This window comes from Pieris rapae, chromosome 19 (assembly GCF_905147795.1).
Source record: "Pieris rapae chromosome 19, ilPieRapa1.1, whole genome shotgun sequence".
Lineage (NCBI taxonomy): Eukaryota > Metazoa > Arthropoda > Insecta > Lepidoptera > Pieridae > Pieris > Pieris rapae.
This window is the reverse complement of record NC_059527.1, coordinates 6600140-6617975: the sequence shown is the minus strand read 5'-3', so window position 1 is coordinate 6617975 and position 17836 is coordinate 6600140. Positions and strand designations below refer to the sequence as shown.

Below are 17836 nucleotides of genomic sequence, written 5' to 3'. Positions count from 1 at the left end.
GGGCTGAAATCGCGTCTTCGCCAGCATCATTCCCTGCATATTTCAACTAGACCGAGACAAAATATAAATGAACTGTGAACTGGGTCTACAATCAGATGGCAAATTTTAGTATCCATCCATAGTTCATTTGCCGTAGTTTTTAAAATCTAACACCGAGGCTGAGTATTATATTTCTGGGTTTGTTAGCATACAATATAGTTTACTACACACTTATCGTTATGTTAATAATTCTACTAAAGGTGTGTACGTATGTCGCAGAACTCGCAGAACGCATTAGTTATATTTTAGTTAATAATTAAAAGCGAAAATCTAAACAATCAATGCACATTTGAAGCCAATATGAAAGGTTTAGTTTTTACAAGTCTCATAAATTGTATTTTAACATTCTCATTTCCGATAATGTACAATAACATGTGTCATTTAGATTTATGAACCCTTATATAAGCCAAGTTAGTTTTGTTAGCGTCGCAACTTCACTACTCATATGTTATTTATCATATTTTAAACCATTGCTACTTAGCTTCAAACAAAATGTTTCATTAAACATAGATCTAAACATATTATATTAATTCGCGGACGTAGGTAATAATGAAAACTGATATTAAGATAGTATTTGAAAAAAAAAACCGTTTATTCAGTATTATTGTGCGACTATGGTTGCACACATTTATAATGTCCTAAAATCGATTTTTATTTGAACGTAGTCAAAGCTAGTGATGTATTATGCTTATCGCGTTCAGGGTTAGCTTGACATTTGCCAATGCCATACCCTTAGGGAGGGGAACTCAATGCCAACGATAAAGTACAGGGGTGAGTTATTAATGAGGTTTTATTTGGGAGTAAATAAAATGCCTCCTTATTTTAATGTACGCAAATTTCCTTAAAGTATTTGGTTTTTGTTATAAAATTTTAAATGCCAATGCTGGCCTTACTATATAAAATTTATAAGTATTTATAGTAAGGCCAGCATTGCCTAGAAAATATAAAATGAATATCCATCTGGCATATAGTTGGTACCAGTGGCGGATTTACCAACAGGCTAACAAGGAACCTAGCGTGGCAGAAGTTTGGGGCGGCAAATGGCAGGAGCGAATCTTTTTTTGCTACCTCTTAGAATGGCCACTAGAGTGGCACACTAGTGTTAGCAAAACCACGGCCAGTCCACGTCATACAGTTAGTCCTTGAGACCAGCTACAGTCACGCCCACACGTGCCCACTACCTGAGTTGAGGACGCTGGCACCTTATCAAAGGTATTGGGTGTAGATAGGTGAGTCACCAAGAACGGTTTGCCGCTACCACACACAATGTGCCGGTTGGCAATTAGAGAAGAGGAGCTTTAGAAGTGTCATAAATATCCAAAGTATGCAGCGCATTATTAAGTTTGTTGGCATTTTAAAGTGGTAACGAAATGAGAGTGCCTGAGATAAAGAGCATTAGATAGAAATACTCTTAAAAGTAATATTGGCTTGTCGGCATTTGCTATTGCGTCGATACAGCCATGAGGCGTCGATTGTGGGATGTCTGGTGATCGTGACGTCACTCGCCTCATGCAACGGCCTCATAGTAAAGCAGAGAGTGGAGTTTCATATTACTTTAGATTTATTTCACTTTCGTAACTATAGAATGATAGTTTAAAACGCAATTTTAGGAAGTTATTGTATAAACAACAGATACATACAAAATTACATGAAATAGTGAAGTTAGGGTTGTGAGAAGAAATGTGAACAGTTTTTCGATCTAAACCACTGACTGGCCGAGGGCTTAGGTTGAAAGTTATATATAACCTTAGTGGTATGGAATATCTTGTTAACGTGATTCAGGGTATAACGTCATTGTTTTAGTAGTAGCACATTGAAGGTATATCGACAAACTTTAATTTAAGTAATTAAGATTGTTGGCAACCTAATAATAAAAGTAAACACATTTAAAGCAGTCATAAACATTGAGCAACTAATAAACATACCTATATGTAATAAAAGGGTTAGCTAGGAAAGAAAGAGAAGAGAAGAAGAGGGAAAATGGTGGCGAAAAGAGACATGTGGTAGAGTTTGAAGGAGGCTTTCACTCCGTCGGAGATTATGTAGTAATGTTATTAATGACATGGACTGATTTTGAAGTACTCGAATACAGGCTTATTTTATTTTACTGATAAAAATTTCATTACATCACCACACCTTAGTAATTTTTCGTTTCTAGCTTACTGTCAGACTTTGTGGAGAATTGAAAATACAGGCTTTTTTAATTTTATTTTACTAATAAATTTCATTATATTACCACACACTAGTAATTTTTCGTTTCCAGATTTCTGTCAGACTTTGTGGAGAATTGAACCAGAATATTTCAGTACAATTCCAATTATATTTTTTCAAACTAATACCTTCATCTAATCCTTTACTCTATGCCTTAGTATCTAGGCTAGACTGTGCACAGCCTAACTGCAGTCACTTAGATTTGAAAAGATACAGTACTAAATCTTGAGAAAATCCGTAACTTACTTTTTTAAATTATACTGTTTGGTTATAAAACCAGAAGGCGTAAACTTCATTGAAACCAGATACAAATTGTCCAATGAATAAAATTCTATACGATTTAAAAATAATATAAATTTCGCTTTAAAACCTGACAGCTAATCTCGATTTCCTAATTTCATCCTTTTGATGAACAAAGGACCTTTGATACTCAACAATAGTTTTAGTCAGTCTAGGTGTCTTGGAGTTATGTTCCCCACACAAAAATACACATAGAAATGATAATAGTAGAAGAATAATAATATACTAGGCCGTACTCAGTGTGCTAAATTTAAATAAAGATAGATTGGTATCATTTAGCTAGCATTTGATTGGTTAATTAGTAACGCCACCTATTTTAATAAATCTTATATGTGCCTAATGAAAGACCTAGTTATTTATAGAATAGGGGGTAAACGGGCAGGAGGCTCACCTGATGTAAAGTGATACCGCCACCCATGGACACTCCCACTGCCAGAGGGCTTGCGAGTGCGTTGCCGGCATTTTAAGAATTGGTACGCTCTTTTCTTGAAGCACCCTAAGTCGAATTGGTTCGAAAATACCTTCTAAAATGTTTACTGAAACCCTTTAAGACATTACCAAAAGATTAAGATTATATTGCTGTGAAACATCTATAGCCGCACGTAAAACCGATTTCTGCCGTGGCGACGCGTCGCCGCGCTATTTGATGGTATTAGTCACAATATGTTACATTGTAAAACCGCTGTGGTTTGTATTAATTGTAATCATAGCAGTCTTGTTTAGGAGCGCGACAAATGCATAAAAAAATTGTTACATATTATATACCTATATACAGTCTATATGCAGTAGTAAATTTCACATTAAAAATATTTAATGAAAATAATTTTTTATTCAATAAATAGTCATCGTTATCTGGCAAAAAAATTGTAATATTTTATTTTATCATTATTTAGTTCCTATCACAATCTGTTCTTTTCTGCTTATTACTTTTCCAAAATAATGTCGATGTTTCACATCTGCCAGGCGTCCCGTGCCTGCTCACATTTTTTTTATTGAACGGCAGTTTTGTACGCAATGAGTGCGCCTATGTTTCATGTCCGACTTGGCTCGATACGGCTTTGGCCAGTAATTTTCGTATCTTGGTACAATAATAGCAGCTGATACCCATTTACATTGCCTCGGGGCTAGACGAGTGCAATTTATGTGATATATGACTAAGTATTTATCTAAATAGCGAAATTACCCGTAAGAAATGCCAGCTATATATTTTAAAAACACAGATATTGTAAGTAGCTTTCTTATGTGACTTGTCCAATACATAATTGCGTGTTGTTTCCAGGAGAATTTAAGTCCGTGCTTCTATTTCACCATGCCTACTGCTGATAGAGGATAAATCATTGTTTTTTAATTATTGTTAACTATTAATTATTTAAGATGTGGAACATGGTGTAATGGTTGCAGCTCCTTACATACGTTGGGCAAAACAAAATACTTGGCGATTAAAAAGAGTGGCGGAGAATTTATTGCCCGTTCTTCTCGTCCGTTCTACGCCCTTGACTTAACTAAACTAAAAATAACTTTATTCATGTAGGTAAACAAGTGCACTTATGAACATCAACAGAGACGATGATAAGATGAGACTTCATTTGAGAACTGGCAGAAAATGTAAAATTAGAAGCAAAGTAGCAAAAAAAAATTTTTTTTTTTCAATTATATTTAGAAATATGAAAAAGGTTAGTCGACATCACAGGATAACGAAGAGCTGGCAGCTACCTTGGACAAAGAATTAGTCTAGGTATTCAAAGGGGAAACGCTGCCAGTTTCTTCGGAAACTTGCCTAAAGGTACTCATTTTAATTATTGAATTTTAAGGTATTTATTAGGTATATTAGAATTAATTACAATTATATTAGTATTACTTATTTACATACATATTATCTTCTATATGGTGATAATAAATTACTACTATTATGATACTAAATTAGCGTTTAAGTATACATTTTATAAGCTAAATGAATAAATGATTTTGAAGTTTAATATTTAGAATGATCCTAAGCTTACGAAATTGTGTTAATTTATAACGGAAATAACATAAGACAATTGTACTTATTTGCGGGAAGTTCGCCTTGATATAGCCTTTGTTACGCCTAGAATTAGGTATGAGAAAATTTGTGCAGCAATTTCCAAAACTACGCAAATAGCTCACTATCTCAAAAGTTATTTAGAAAATAGAAAACATTTTTAATAGCATTTGTTTTGATTATTCAATATAATAGTTGCCTTTGACAACGATATTTCGATAACATTTTTATAGTACGATTAGTAGCCTCAAAATAGGCTTTCGTATCAGCGATTATCTCTGGAGGTTTGAGAACAGGAAAAAGTTGCTGAGGGCTAAATCTGGTAAAGGATGCGGAGGAGATTCCAACTGCATTTCATATCATTTTCATTGATTTTTAACACGGTGAATTGGCTTGACGAAACAGCACTTTCTTCTTCAAATGTATATTAAGTTGGTTCCTATTGTAGATTTAGTGTGTAGTGTGTAGATATATTTTGACAAAGTGATAAATGAAAATAGTTCATGCGCAACATCGACTAACTCTGAACCCTAATGAAAACAGAAACATTAAAATAATAATTCATTTAAAATCATTGCATTAAAGCAACGTATACGTAGTAACTGCCGTTTAATTTCATATATAGTTTTAAGGCGCGTCAGCATTGCAGTATTCGAAAGGCCTTGTACGTAGAAAACGGGTCAAGAACTCTGAGATTAGTACAAAGCATGTTGGTGTCATCTATTGTTACAAAGGACCAACCTTATTCTGAAAGGGTTTTATTTTTTGTTTAATGTAAATTGTTTGCTTCAATATTTACTTCGCTGATATTTTTTATAAGTCACTACATGCGCGGCAAACATTGTTTTTTTATGTTATTTCTAGGAAACATTTTTTTAGTTACAAAAATAACTAATCTACTAAAATAGTATAGTATAATAATAAATATTAGTTGATCGTAGTGGGGTGAAAATTAAGTGTTCTATGTATTTTTGATGTATCATAAAATTTAAATACAAAAAAAAAATATGGTTATGAAAAATAGATATTGTCCGCAGACCTAACCAATATGCACATGATTTTTTACGAAAATTGGTCGAGCCGTTTCAGAGTTTAATTACATACACCGTAACACGAGATTTTTATATTTAAGTCATTAACGCTAAAATCTTGAAGGCGTTGTTAGCAGGCTATTCTTGAGACTCTCAATCCCGAATCCGTGCCTTCGAATCGGCTGTTCAACAATTAATTGTTCCATGTGCAATTAATAATATATTTACAAACACACTATTATGGCTATGAGTATATACGATGAAGAGAATCTGTTTAAAACAATACATCCAGAAACCTCCGTAATCCGTGAGCCCAATAATTAATCCACAATCTCAGGTTGAAAACAATCTGAGATCACACCGTGACAGTCCTATCCTATCCGCATCCCAATAACCGAACCCTACGAAGACAATCCATTTTTGGTGACGGATAGAATGAAATCTCTTTACACTCATATTTGATAATCAATATTAACCAAATAAAGTAAATAAAACCGTACAAATATTATAAAAAATATATGTCTATGCTTAAAACATTTCAAATTGCTTTTCATCATTTTAAAAACTGGTGTAAGTTAAAATCTTAAGGTAGGATATGGGCACAGTTGAACTGTCATTTTCATACGCAGGTATACACCGTTCCAAACTACCATGGATAACTTGTATCGACAGATCGCTATTACAATACGACGAATGGTTACTGGCACACTTTTATCAATAATTGGATTAATGTGATGGTCTCAGATGGTCAAATTGGATTGAAATAGGTTATTGGGTTTGGGCGTTGAAAGACAGTAAACTGATCGTTACACAAATATCTATCGAGAATTTTGGTTGAACAGCTATACGTAAGGAACGAATTAAGTAACACTCTCCACTGGTAAGAAAATGCGCATACAATTTTTCATACTTAAAAAGTATTTGCGATGAAAATTTATTTGGTTCAGTTGAATCGTTACACATCTAGTTTTTCATGACGTTACACGCAGTAGACTTGTTTTGGCTCGAATCTTATTTAAGCTACTCTGGCAATATTCCAGTTATTCACAGCCTTGCTCTACATAGTCATACATAGTTGTGTAAAGTTAGAAAAAGGAAGTTAAAGATACCTGAAGATGGGATCGCTTTCAGAGATAAATATATAGATGAGAAATGTTTGGGTGCAACATAAAGCCATCAAAGTCAGTGCAAAAGATAAGGCCGTCTTCACTACACGTGTTTTGTGCGATGTATCGTTTCATTTTCATATCATTATTAATTGGAATTGACTGCCAATCTTTAATTAATTCATATTTTTTTTCAATAAGTCCATTTTACCACTTACATGAATTGAACACTCCATCTAAAAACAAAGGGTGCTGTTGTGAAGACCGAACTCGACTACTTGTAAGAGATCTGGAACCTGAAAATGAAATTGTAAGAACATTATCTACACCCGATTTTGACTTACGAGAAGTCTACAGATACAATGGATATGAGCTAAAATATAAATTTAAGGAGATCATTCAGGATTCTTCACAAATGGAAGTTAATTGTCGAGCTGTATGTGTCATTTTAAAATTAGAATCCGGTAAAGAAGTACAAAATTATAGGATTTTACCAGAGGGAATGCGTATAAATGATGCTGTTTGGAGAGTAGATGATGATGAACTAGTTGTGAATATTCCGTACGAACATAGAAACATAGAAATACCTGAATCCTGCTCTAAAGATAGATTGAATCCCATGGATTTAGGCACACCTTTATGTCCAGATTATCGTATCTACTGGTTAAATCGATATGGTGTTAATTTGGACAAGGCAAAGGCAGACACAGAAATAAATCAATAAACATTAACTTTTCACCATCAAAAAGTATTCTGTGCTTGGAACATTTGTTGTCAAAGACAAATTAAATTGCAGAATAATTCATAAAGTAATCGTAAAGGTCAAAAATACAAATTGATAAGATGTTATGAATGTTATGTTCGCTGCTATATTAGTAAGTTACTTAGACTCAAAGCAATGTTTTGCTTATTTTATTTGTCTCTGATTGTTTCGGTTAAATGTGCCTATCATTATCCATTAAACAACGGGTTTAAATTAGCTGACAATGGGTATCACAAAGTTGTACAGGAACATAAACACTATGAAGAAGCTAAAACTGTGATTGACAATATAAGGGCTGCCAACGATTTAGTAAGTAAATTTTGCACAGATAATTACAATGTGAGAGAAATATACAATGATGAAGTGTATATAATTCAATACAAGTTTCAAAATGATATAGAAGATTATATCACTATTAAGATTAACCATAGAGTAGTTTATGTTGTTTTAAAAATGAAAAACGGCAGTGAAGTTAAGGACATTCGCATTATCCCTCAAGATTTAGAAGCAACAAACGCCAATTGGAAAATTGATCGTGAGCATCTTATTGTTACTATTTCTTATAGAAATGAAAGAAACGTTGAAGTGAGTGTCTCGTGTGGAAGAACTATACAAAATGCAAAGCCTATAGAAGTCCCATTAGGTCCGGAATATAGAGTTTCTGGATATTATTATCGCTACAGATAAAATAAATAATAGTGGTGAGAATTTTCACAAAGATTTAAGTTACAAAACATTCAATATGTAAATTAAAGTATTTATACATTCTAAATACGATATAATATAACCTTATGATACCCTCAAAAAGGTCGCAATTGATAACACCCAGTACAACAAAGATTTTTCTCTCGTCTCAGTTGTACCAGAACCATGACGATGGTGCTTCCTTTATTTCTTTTTGCTTTAATAGTTTCTACTGAATGTGGCTATCACAATTTTATATCTGGCTACAAAAACAGATACAAAGGATATAAAAAATACTCCAAAGAATATTGCTGCCCAGAAGATACGGCCCACAACGTTATTCAACATTTGGAATTAGCCGACACATTATTAAAAGCACATTGCAATAATTACAATAGCGTTCAAGAGGTGTATGAAAATGATGTATATAGAGTTAAATATACAGTGAAAAGACACATAGAAGATTTGATAAAGGTTAAAATCAACTACAGGATAATTTATGTGACGATAAATGAAGTGTCAAGTGAAATAAAAGACATAAGAGTGATTCCACCAGGTCTTGAAACGAAAAATGCTACTTGGAGATTAGATAGTGATCTCCTTATTGTAAATATACCGTATAAATTTGAAAGGTTTGCGGAAATACAAGCAGATTGCCAAAAAGACATAGATTTTACAATAATAGATGTACCAATTAGCCCAGAGTATAGTCTTTCGACTGATTATCGCTTCGGTAATAATTAATGAATATTTGTGAAATAATAATATTTTTTTAAACATTGACTGTGTAAATGATATGTAATAAATTAATATGTAGCTACGTTCATTTTAATCTATTATCTGCATTTAACACAAATAATGAATGTATTTATTTAAAAAATATTTACTGGTTTTAATGTTAACAACGATAATGCAAGGAAAATTTAAATATCTAATGCCATTTCCAAGAGAAAAATTAGTTTCGCGTATAGAATAAAGCTGCTTTCTAGATTCTTCTACACCTTTTTTCTGCACAATTTATACGCGTGAGTCATACAAAGAAATTGTCCCATATCGTTACCTGAAATTAAAAACCGTATTTTGATAAATTTAAATAACCTGACATCCTTATTCCAACGCCGTAAGATCCAAATTTCCCGTCGGCTTATTGAAAATGATGGCTCATCATCGGGAAACCCAGACAGAGGCAGACGGCGACAGTTTTCGTCATTCGTTATACACTCCTCATGCATTGCGCTTTAACAGCACTGCGCATGCCTTCTGTTCCTTTCTATGTCTCCCTCTAACGCATAGCATTTCAATATCTTTCCCGTTCACTCCCGGGAGGGTCGATATATACGCTAGCTTCTAGGTACGCGTACATTGCCGTAGCCATACTAGTACGCAGGTTCGGAGCGACTAGAACATACGTCTTAGCAGTCGGATCCCGGAACGCAACACTGCGGCCGCAATGATGTCGCGTGCCGTGCTATTTATTAGTGTTTTTACCATAATATTGGAAGCTCTCAATGCTAGCCAGGTAAGATTAGATTATATAGAATATAAAAAAAATAAAAAGCTGTATTATATATGTATAATCAATACGTAATATGTAAAATTGACCGGCGGAAAACGCGATGCCATAAAAGTTTTTTAGTCAGTGACGATTACTGGGTTTCGCTAAGTGGTAAATAGATTGCGTAATTTTATAATAATTTCGTACTTTCAACGAATTTAAATTAATAAACCTTATAGTAGTAGGCGAAATTAATATAATAGGCTATTTTTTAGTTGGAATAAATTAACGATTGTATGACGTAAGAAAATACGCATTATGACGTGTAGTAATGTGACCTATGTTATTAGAAAAAATATCTGGGGATTACTAGACGGAAAACTTTTAGGCAGAGTAATATTCTTTTTCAATGAAGAATATAATTATTACCTCATTTTCAATATTTTAGAATTATGTATGTTCTGAACAGCTTTATTATTACGGTGTTCTTTTAAAATTTAAATGAAGGTACTATAAAACGATATCTCTGAATCTTGCGCAGATGGGGCGGGTCTGATACTTACTATAGATGGATACTTTATAATTGAAGTTAGTATTTTTGAATAAAGCTAATATATTCAAGCGTTATACTTGAATAAGTTGAAGCTTTTCAATGCGGTTTAAAATCAAAATTCAAATCATACATCAAAAGAGGATTATTAAAGGCGGAATTAATAGCAATATTCCTTTTGCAATCGTTATTAGATTTGAAGTGGGCCGGGGTATGCAAATCAGGGTGCTCGCACCTGATGTAGATTAAGCTTTCAGAACCCGAGCTTTAATATATTAATTTAAAATCCGGTCTATGTATGCAATTTAACGGTGCTTTTGATACCATCATCACGTTAGTGAATATTTAAAAATGAAACATTACGTTGAAAATTAAAAGAATAGGAAATTTAAAAAAAAGTTGCTTTTTATTCTTAATTTTAAAAAAATCTTATTTTTTTTAATGCTAGTTCCGAACCAAGTTAGTATAACAGACCGGGTGCGTGTCGTTTTTTCTGCTTTTTTTTAAATAGCATTATTAGATAAGGAACTAGCCCTTTAGCCAATGTCTTCGGCCGTTCGATGAAAGTTTTAACTACTATTTCTTTAAGAATATTCGCAACTATACTATAAATTATCCACAAAAAATACATTAGGTTTTATAAATTACAATTTTAAATAATTCATTTAATAAATGAGATTCAGCCCAAAAAGTACATTGGTAAATTGTAAAAAGAATATATGCCGATTCCATACTTAGGATTTCACTTAAATAATTATTTTTAAGAATACAAGAATTTAAAAATAAAAATTTACAAAAACAAGATTTATGTTATGAAACGTGTTTTTCTAACATTCTGAAGAAATCGAAGATTTCAATGGAAGACACAAAGGCTTATTTAAAAAAAAAATGCTACCAATACGTAATAAGTGAGTAAGAATTTAAGAATTCATAGTAAAGTAGCAGCAAGCAAGTACGGGTAAGTGAACTGAGATTATAAATAGCTATCGATTGCATTTCTATCTAACTCAGAGAACAGATGCACCTTAAATATACATAGCATTACACATCATGCAATATTTAGAATACTATTTACAATCAAGTTATCATTTATATATAACACAAATAAATGACTTATTAAAAAAAAAATCTTAATTTATTATTAAAACCGTCAGCCGTTGGTTGATATTTTTTCTTTTAGGTAATTACAGTTCTACAGTACATCGGCTCGCTCACACCGCTTTTCAATGTTTTTCAAAACATCTGATCTTTAATTTATTAGATACATTATGATGTATTGATTATCAACAGATTTATCACTTGGACGCGCATATGTTTTCAACCACTGCACCATAATTCTTGCCTTATTTGTGGAAGCACGTGAAACTTAAACAGTTTTTAAAGAAAGTAAGTGAACTAGCAAGACGGTTCTCAATTTATTGATAAAATAGTGGATGATCTAGCAAAAAGCGTGAAACTGTGCAACACAAAAATTACAAGTATTTTAACTCTTTCGGATTGCCGCCTGCGAGATAAGTGCATTGTCGCTTTTCATTCACCGTTTATCCAAACTAAATTGAAAGAAAATCGCATTACAGGCTTTCAGAATATAATCCTGTTTCTCAATAAAGAAAATCCAATTCGAGCGAAGCTTAATTGAGAGTCGTGAAGAATTTTTCTTTGAATTTAAATTAATTTTTCGATTGGACAGGTCTGTATAGGTTTAGATCTGTAAAATGTTTCTTTTATAAGCATTTTTATACATGAATAAATAAACGAGTGGAAGATTCGGCTCTTAGAAGTGAGACCGCCTTAAATATTCATCTTTTGAATTATTATTATTGTCTGTTTTTTGTTATAATTAAAGTGTTTTTCAATTTAGTTACAATACATTTACCAACTCGATAGCAGATGTCTTTTGGACTTTATGTCAAGTGCATTTTTTGGCCATCAAACTTAGATACTCCATGCCCCAATGTGGAATTGCACAATATAGAATAGGACACATTTCAAAAATAATTGAATGTGAGCTTGTGCCTATTCAACTGATTTAATATGGTACTGGTGTTCATTTTGACACTTAAGAAATAAATATATCTAAACTCCAATCGGTGTTTGAACTAGTGACGCCCACTGGAGCTTAATAGACACAGTGGGTTGTGCGTTGGAGTGGAATCATGATAGCGAGTTCGGTCCAGAATACTATGGAAATATTTGCAATCATCTAAGGGAATATTAAAGCCTCTACTTATTTCTAGTTAGTCCATAGTTTCTAGAATTATCTATATCTCATATAGATCGATACGTGGTATTTAGTTTAACATAAAAACCGTGAAATGAAAAGATTTAGTTAAAATAATCAAATTGAATATGCTCATTAAACATAAAAACCATTAAAATCTTTTGCTAATATAATACTCACCAATAACAAAACTCTCGAATTGCAAGAGGATACACACGCAAAGGTTTGTTCTATATTATTATTATTTCAAGTAATGGTCCATCAAGAAAAGAGCGTACGAGTTCTTGAAAGGCTGGCAACGCATTCGCGAGGTCTCTGGCATAAAGTGTCCATGGGCAGCGGTATCACTAAACATCACATGAGCCAGCCTCGGACAAACAACGTGACACGTAACTTATATACTTATATATTAAGAAAAGTGACTTTTTAGGCCATTATTAGTGTCAAGAATTAGTAAGATTTAATGGTTTTACTATTTTTTTTAATGAAAACACCAGATGTTTTTTTTAAAAATAATTATACGATACACATCTAATATAATATTAAAAACTAATTTAAATTATAGAATTGCTTTGTGAATATTTGACGCGTTGAGACCGTTGATAATGTTATTAAAGGATTTGATCTAATCTCATAAAGTCACGTGTATGTATGTTCACTTCTGCAAGTCTAAATATAGCTGGGTAATGTTAATACTTATGTTGTTCGAACTGCTGAATATTTTGTACAGTATTCTATCAAAAGAAGAAAATCCTTGTGGCTATGGAGTGAGTGTGACTACGAAAACTCAGAAAAAGAAAAACAGAGTTTCCAGAAACAAATCTGCCAGTTGACTTTTGCAAGTAGGCAGACAGAACTAATAAAATACCCGAAATGTTTATCATTGGTACATAGCCATACCACCACAAGGCCACACTACAACCATTAAGGTCAAAGGTCAACCAATCATTCAATTAATTATACAGTACAATACAACCTAGTTAAGAGTATATATTTTTTCAAATTTCAGCTTTTTATTTTTATAGACATGTTAATTAAAAACTTTTAATTTAAGGGCACTGTCTGCTAAGTGAAGTCTAGACACTAGATAGACTGCATGTAATTAATAAAACATGTTAGAGTAACTTTATTACAGAAATTTAATGCTTTTGCTAATTTATTTAACAAATATATTTTTTCATAAATTTTGAAAAGACTATACATACAATTAAGCTTGCTTACTCTTTGAATTGTAAATACAATTCTAATTTACGTATTTAACAACAATAAGTATCATATACATTTCTCTCAATCTGAGATGTCAAGGAATTGGAATCTTTATTTAAAATAGCGCCTATAGAATTTTTCTGGTTTTTATACTGGGTGATATATAAAATACATTGCTCCTCTTTTTATCCAATATTCAAATGTACCAATTATATTTTTATTAAATAATACACGATTTTTTTTGGTAAAGGTAGTATTGATAACAAATGGTATTTATATACCTTGTCGTAAAGCAATAAGTATTTATGGCCTATTTATTTATTTCTAAGTTTTCCAACGCTCAGCACACTGATACATAGGTACAACAAACTTATAAGCAAACATAACATACACGAAGGGATACAAACTATTTAAAAATAAAAGGAAAATTGATTTCAAAGTGTACTTACCGATTTAAAGTTGTCAACTGTCCCACAGATTATACTCGAATAAATATAATACAATTATTTATACTTCATCAGATTATTATCTGAAGGCAGTGAACATCGTCTGTTTGTTCGCAAATACACCGACGTTAATTGGAGTGTATTCAGAATTATCGATAATTTCGTATTGAGATGCACAGTTCGGATTTATATACTATTCAAATATGACCGTGTTAATAGATTTATTAGGATTGTCTAAGAATATTTAAACTAATGCAGACGTAAATTTTTATTACTGCAAATAAATCTTTTAGTTATTTTACCAAAACTCTTTTTAAGCACGATTTAATTATTAATTTCGTAATCGTACAGCTATCTAATCAAATTATTTCATACATTTTACTAATTTAAATTCTTAAAAGGCCGGCAACGCATTCCCGAGCTCATTGAAAGTGTCCATCATTTAACTCCAAGTGAGTCTCCTGTTGTATGTCCGGGCTGCGCGATATATAACTGAGATTTTTGCACGGTTGGCTTTGATGTGAGGAACGTGAAACTATTACGATTACGGTCTTGAACGCAGGAACATAGAAGGGCAATCAGAAGTGAGCTGCAATTAATTTCGGTGTATCTCTAAACTGAAATAGGGAATAGTTGAATAAATAAGAAATTATTCGGTTTACCCGTTCTTCTAAAGAATTTCAGACGGCAGACAAAGAGCCTATATTTATAAAAATATTTTCAATTTTCGCAAAAACTTTCGCGAGGCGCAATGAAATTGTAAGAAGAAATGCTCAAGATTTATGTGACTTATAAAGAAAAAGAAAACGCTTTTCTGCACTCGACGAGAGAAAATGGTCTGCTATTTATCATCATGTTTGTGAAATTGTTATGATAAGCTACGTACATTTTTTAAGCAATTTCAAATCCAACGAATGCGTCTATCATTTGTAGTAATTACTTAGAGTATATGTATTTATTCCTGTGACATGACTTGCAGCTTTAATAAGAGAGCGTACCAATTCTGAAAAAGCCGCTAACGCACTCGTGAGTCTCTGGCATTTACAGTGTCTTAATAAGTTGCCTCCTGCCCGTTTGTCGATGTTTGTGTTAAAAAAAATGAATATGTCAATGTGCATGTGCAGTTTAATTCTATTTTGATTTGTATGTATACATATTAAAAAAGAAGACATTTAATTCCCTTTGAATTCCTGTAATGACAACCCTATTGAGATGAATTATATGACAAATTGCCTGACAGCGACAAAATCATAATGAAGATATGAAACGTGCTTTCCCCAATTTCGTGTGTTACTGCGGCTTGATGCATCGCAACCCTCAATTTAGTTAAGGATACTCGTGGGATAAATATGATGATGGGGAGTTTCGTTTGCAATTATTCATACTTTAAATAACAGTTTCGTTTAATGTTACTATTTATAACGGTTATTTTGTTTATATAACAATGGTGATTAAATGTAAAAAAGTAATTGATAATGGAAATTTTAATTATTAAAATGTATTCAGCAGCAAGTAATAAAATAGAATCTATCGTATTTACAGTTTCAATACTGACTATACAATAAAAAAATTAACCTCTATAAGTTCATGAACTCATAATTTGCCCTATCAGCTGTTTGTTAATGATTGTATTTAGGTGATTAAAACCTTTTTTTAAAACTCTTCAGCGCTATTCTTACCATATCATTTGTGTGTGTGTGTGTTTACCGTATATTTTGGATAAATATCTCATATATACTCGGAGATACACAAAAAACTGTCTTGCATTTTTATAGGTATCACAATTGTGATGATAAAAAATTGAATATTGAAGCACTAGTTTCACAACTTCAAGTATTCTTTAAGCCTCGGGGTAGTTGGATGTAGTCTTTTGTTCGAAAAGTACGCTTCAAGATACGGGATACATACATGTACCTTGTACATAAGATACATAGGATAAGAAGTTGAGATGCGAGAATACTATTTTAAGTCTCCGTACGTTTCGCTGATGTAGTTTTCTTAACAATAGCTCTTTTACAATGGCTTCTTGGACGCTATTGTTTTGTCTGCTGAGAATATTAAAACTGTTCAAGTCTGAAGAATGTAGACTAATTAATATGGGCTTTTGTTTAAAAATGCCTTATTATGAAGTATAACAACAATATATTTTACAAAATTAATTTCTCAATTGTTGTCTATTGATATGATAGGAGAAAGAAGGTTTTATATATTCCTATACTAAGATACACCTTTAGGCGCATCCTAATAATTCACAGGTTTACCATTTCTCTCTCATACTTTCCCCTAATTCATAGGTAATGTTGCCCCTGATTCCCCACAATATCTTAAGGGCGCATACGGCTCAACGACCCGCTTGACAGATATAAGAACGATAAATAAAATAAAAAAACCTTTCTTTGTGTCATGTCGTCATTTTATGTTTATGTATTACAAAAAGAAAGTCCACTAAACCTGGAAAGGAGGCTGTATTGTATGTATGTAACCTCATGTGCATAAAGATTTAGCTAAAGTGCCCCATTGTACGGGTGTAGCATTTACAAATAGCCATTAGTAGAGGTTAAATTAATGTTAACTTTTGTTTTTTTAAATATAATAGCAAATGAGCCTACGGGACGCCTATATGTAAATAATAAAGACCTGTCAACCCATGCCATGGACTCTGAGTACAGTACAACTTTGAACAGTTGGAGGTCGTATCTCTCAGGGAAGACCCCCTAGGGAGTGGATTCCACAGTTCGCTAGTTTGCAAAAGAAAATGCCTTGTGTAACTGTGGAAGACTTCCAGCCATCAAGTTGGGTGTTGATCAAATTTATCAATTAGCATTGATACGGCTCGTATGGTGATGATAAGAGGCTAAGAAAACTAAAACTAAATATATACAATAAAAAAAATATCTTATTTTATATTTAAATATGTATTTAATGAATTTATTCCTAAAACATTTTTGAGATTTAAAGTTAGTTAGTACTGTAGGTAAAGTATTAATTGGATCTAAAACTACTTAACTCTGAAAACTTCACACAAAATATGCAGGCAGGGGCTCTGCATAAGCTTATCTGCATAAGTTGGAAGATTGCCAAAGCAAGCGCAAAATTAAAAGAACTTCAGTCAACAAGCACGCTTACAATGGAGCTATCAAAACTAAATAATTTTCTTTCATAATAATTAATTATATTTTTAAGCCTACTTTAGATTTATATAATTGTGATTTTAGAATTCCTGCATTGTACTATTTTGTATGCCGCATATCTCTGTAAAGTGAAGCGATTATCATGTGTACAACGGTGAGTGTTCTGAGGAATTGTTTGGGATGATCCCTCCTGCCTCGTTTCAGCATCGTACGAGCCGCATGAATAGTAAATTTCACCAACATCACCTTGATGGCTGGAAGTCTTCCACAGTCCGTTTCACAAGGCATTTTCTTTTGCGAACTAGCGAACTGTGGAATCGACTCCCGGTGGGCACTTCCTTGAGAGATACGACCTCCAACAATTCGAGCGTACTCCTTAAAGGCCGCCAACGTACCCACTAAAACTGGGCTGCGATAACTGCCTTCTTGGGCGAGCCGCAGGCTCGTGACGTTTTTATGGGACGAAAATAATATAATACTAATAGACCCGGCTGACTAGCCGATAGACGTTGTTCTGTACAAAGGTTTCGAATAAAAACAACATAAATCTAAACGATTCTTCCACTTACACACACAAAAATTATCAAAGCTTAATTACTAATTAAACATTATACAGAAACAGTCCAAAATTCT

General features: G+C 32.7%; 1 protein-coding gene across 3 annotated transcripts in view; it reads left to right on the top strand.

The window, feature by feature from the left end:
• Positions 1–9519: 9519 nt before the first annotated feature.
• Positions 9520–17836, top strand: part of LOC110998523 (amyloid-beta-like protein) — a 100946-nt gene continuing 92629 nt past the window's right edge. For all 3 annotated transcript variants that reach the window (XM_022267407.2, XM_022267322.2, XM_022267247.2), the window contains exon 1: positions 9520–9673. In XM_022267407.2, the coding sequence (XP_022123099.2) occupies positions 9605–9673 (69 nt within the window). In that variant the 5' untranslated portion in view covers positions 9520–9604. The remainder of the gene's footprint in view (positions 9674–17836) is intronic.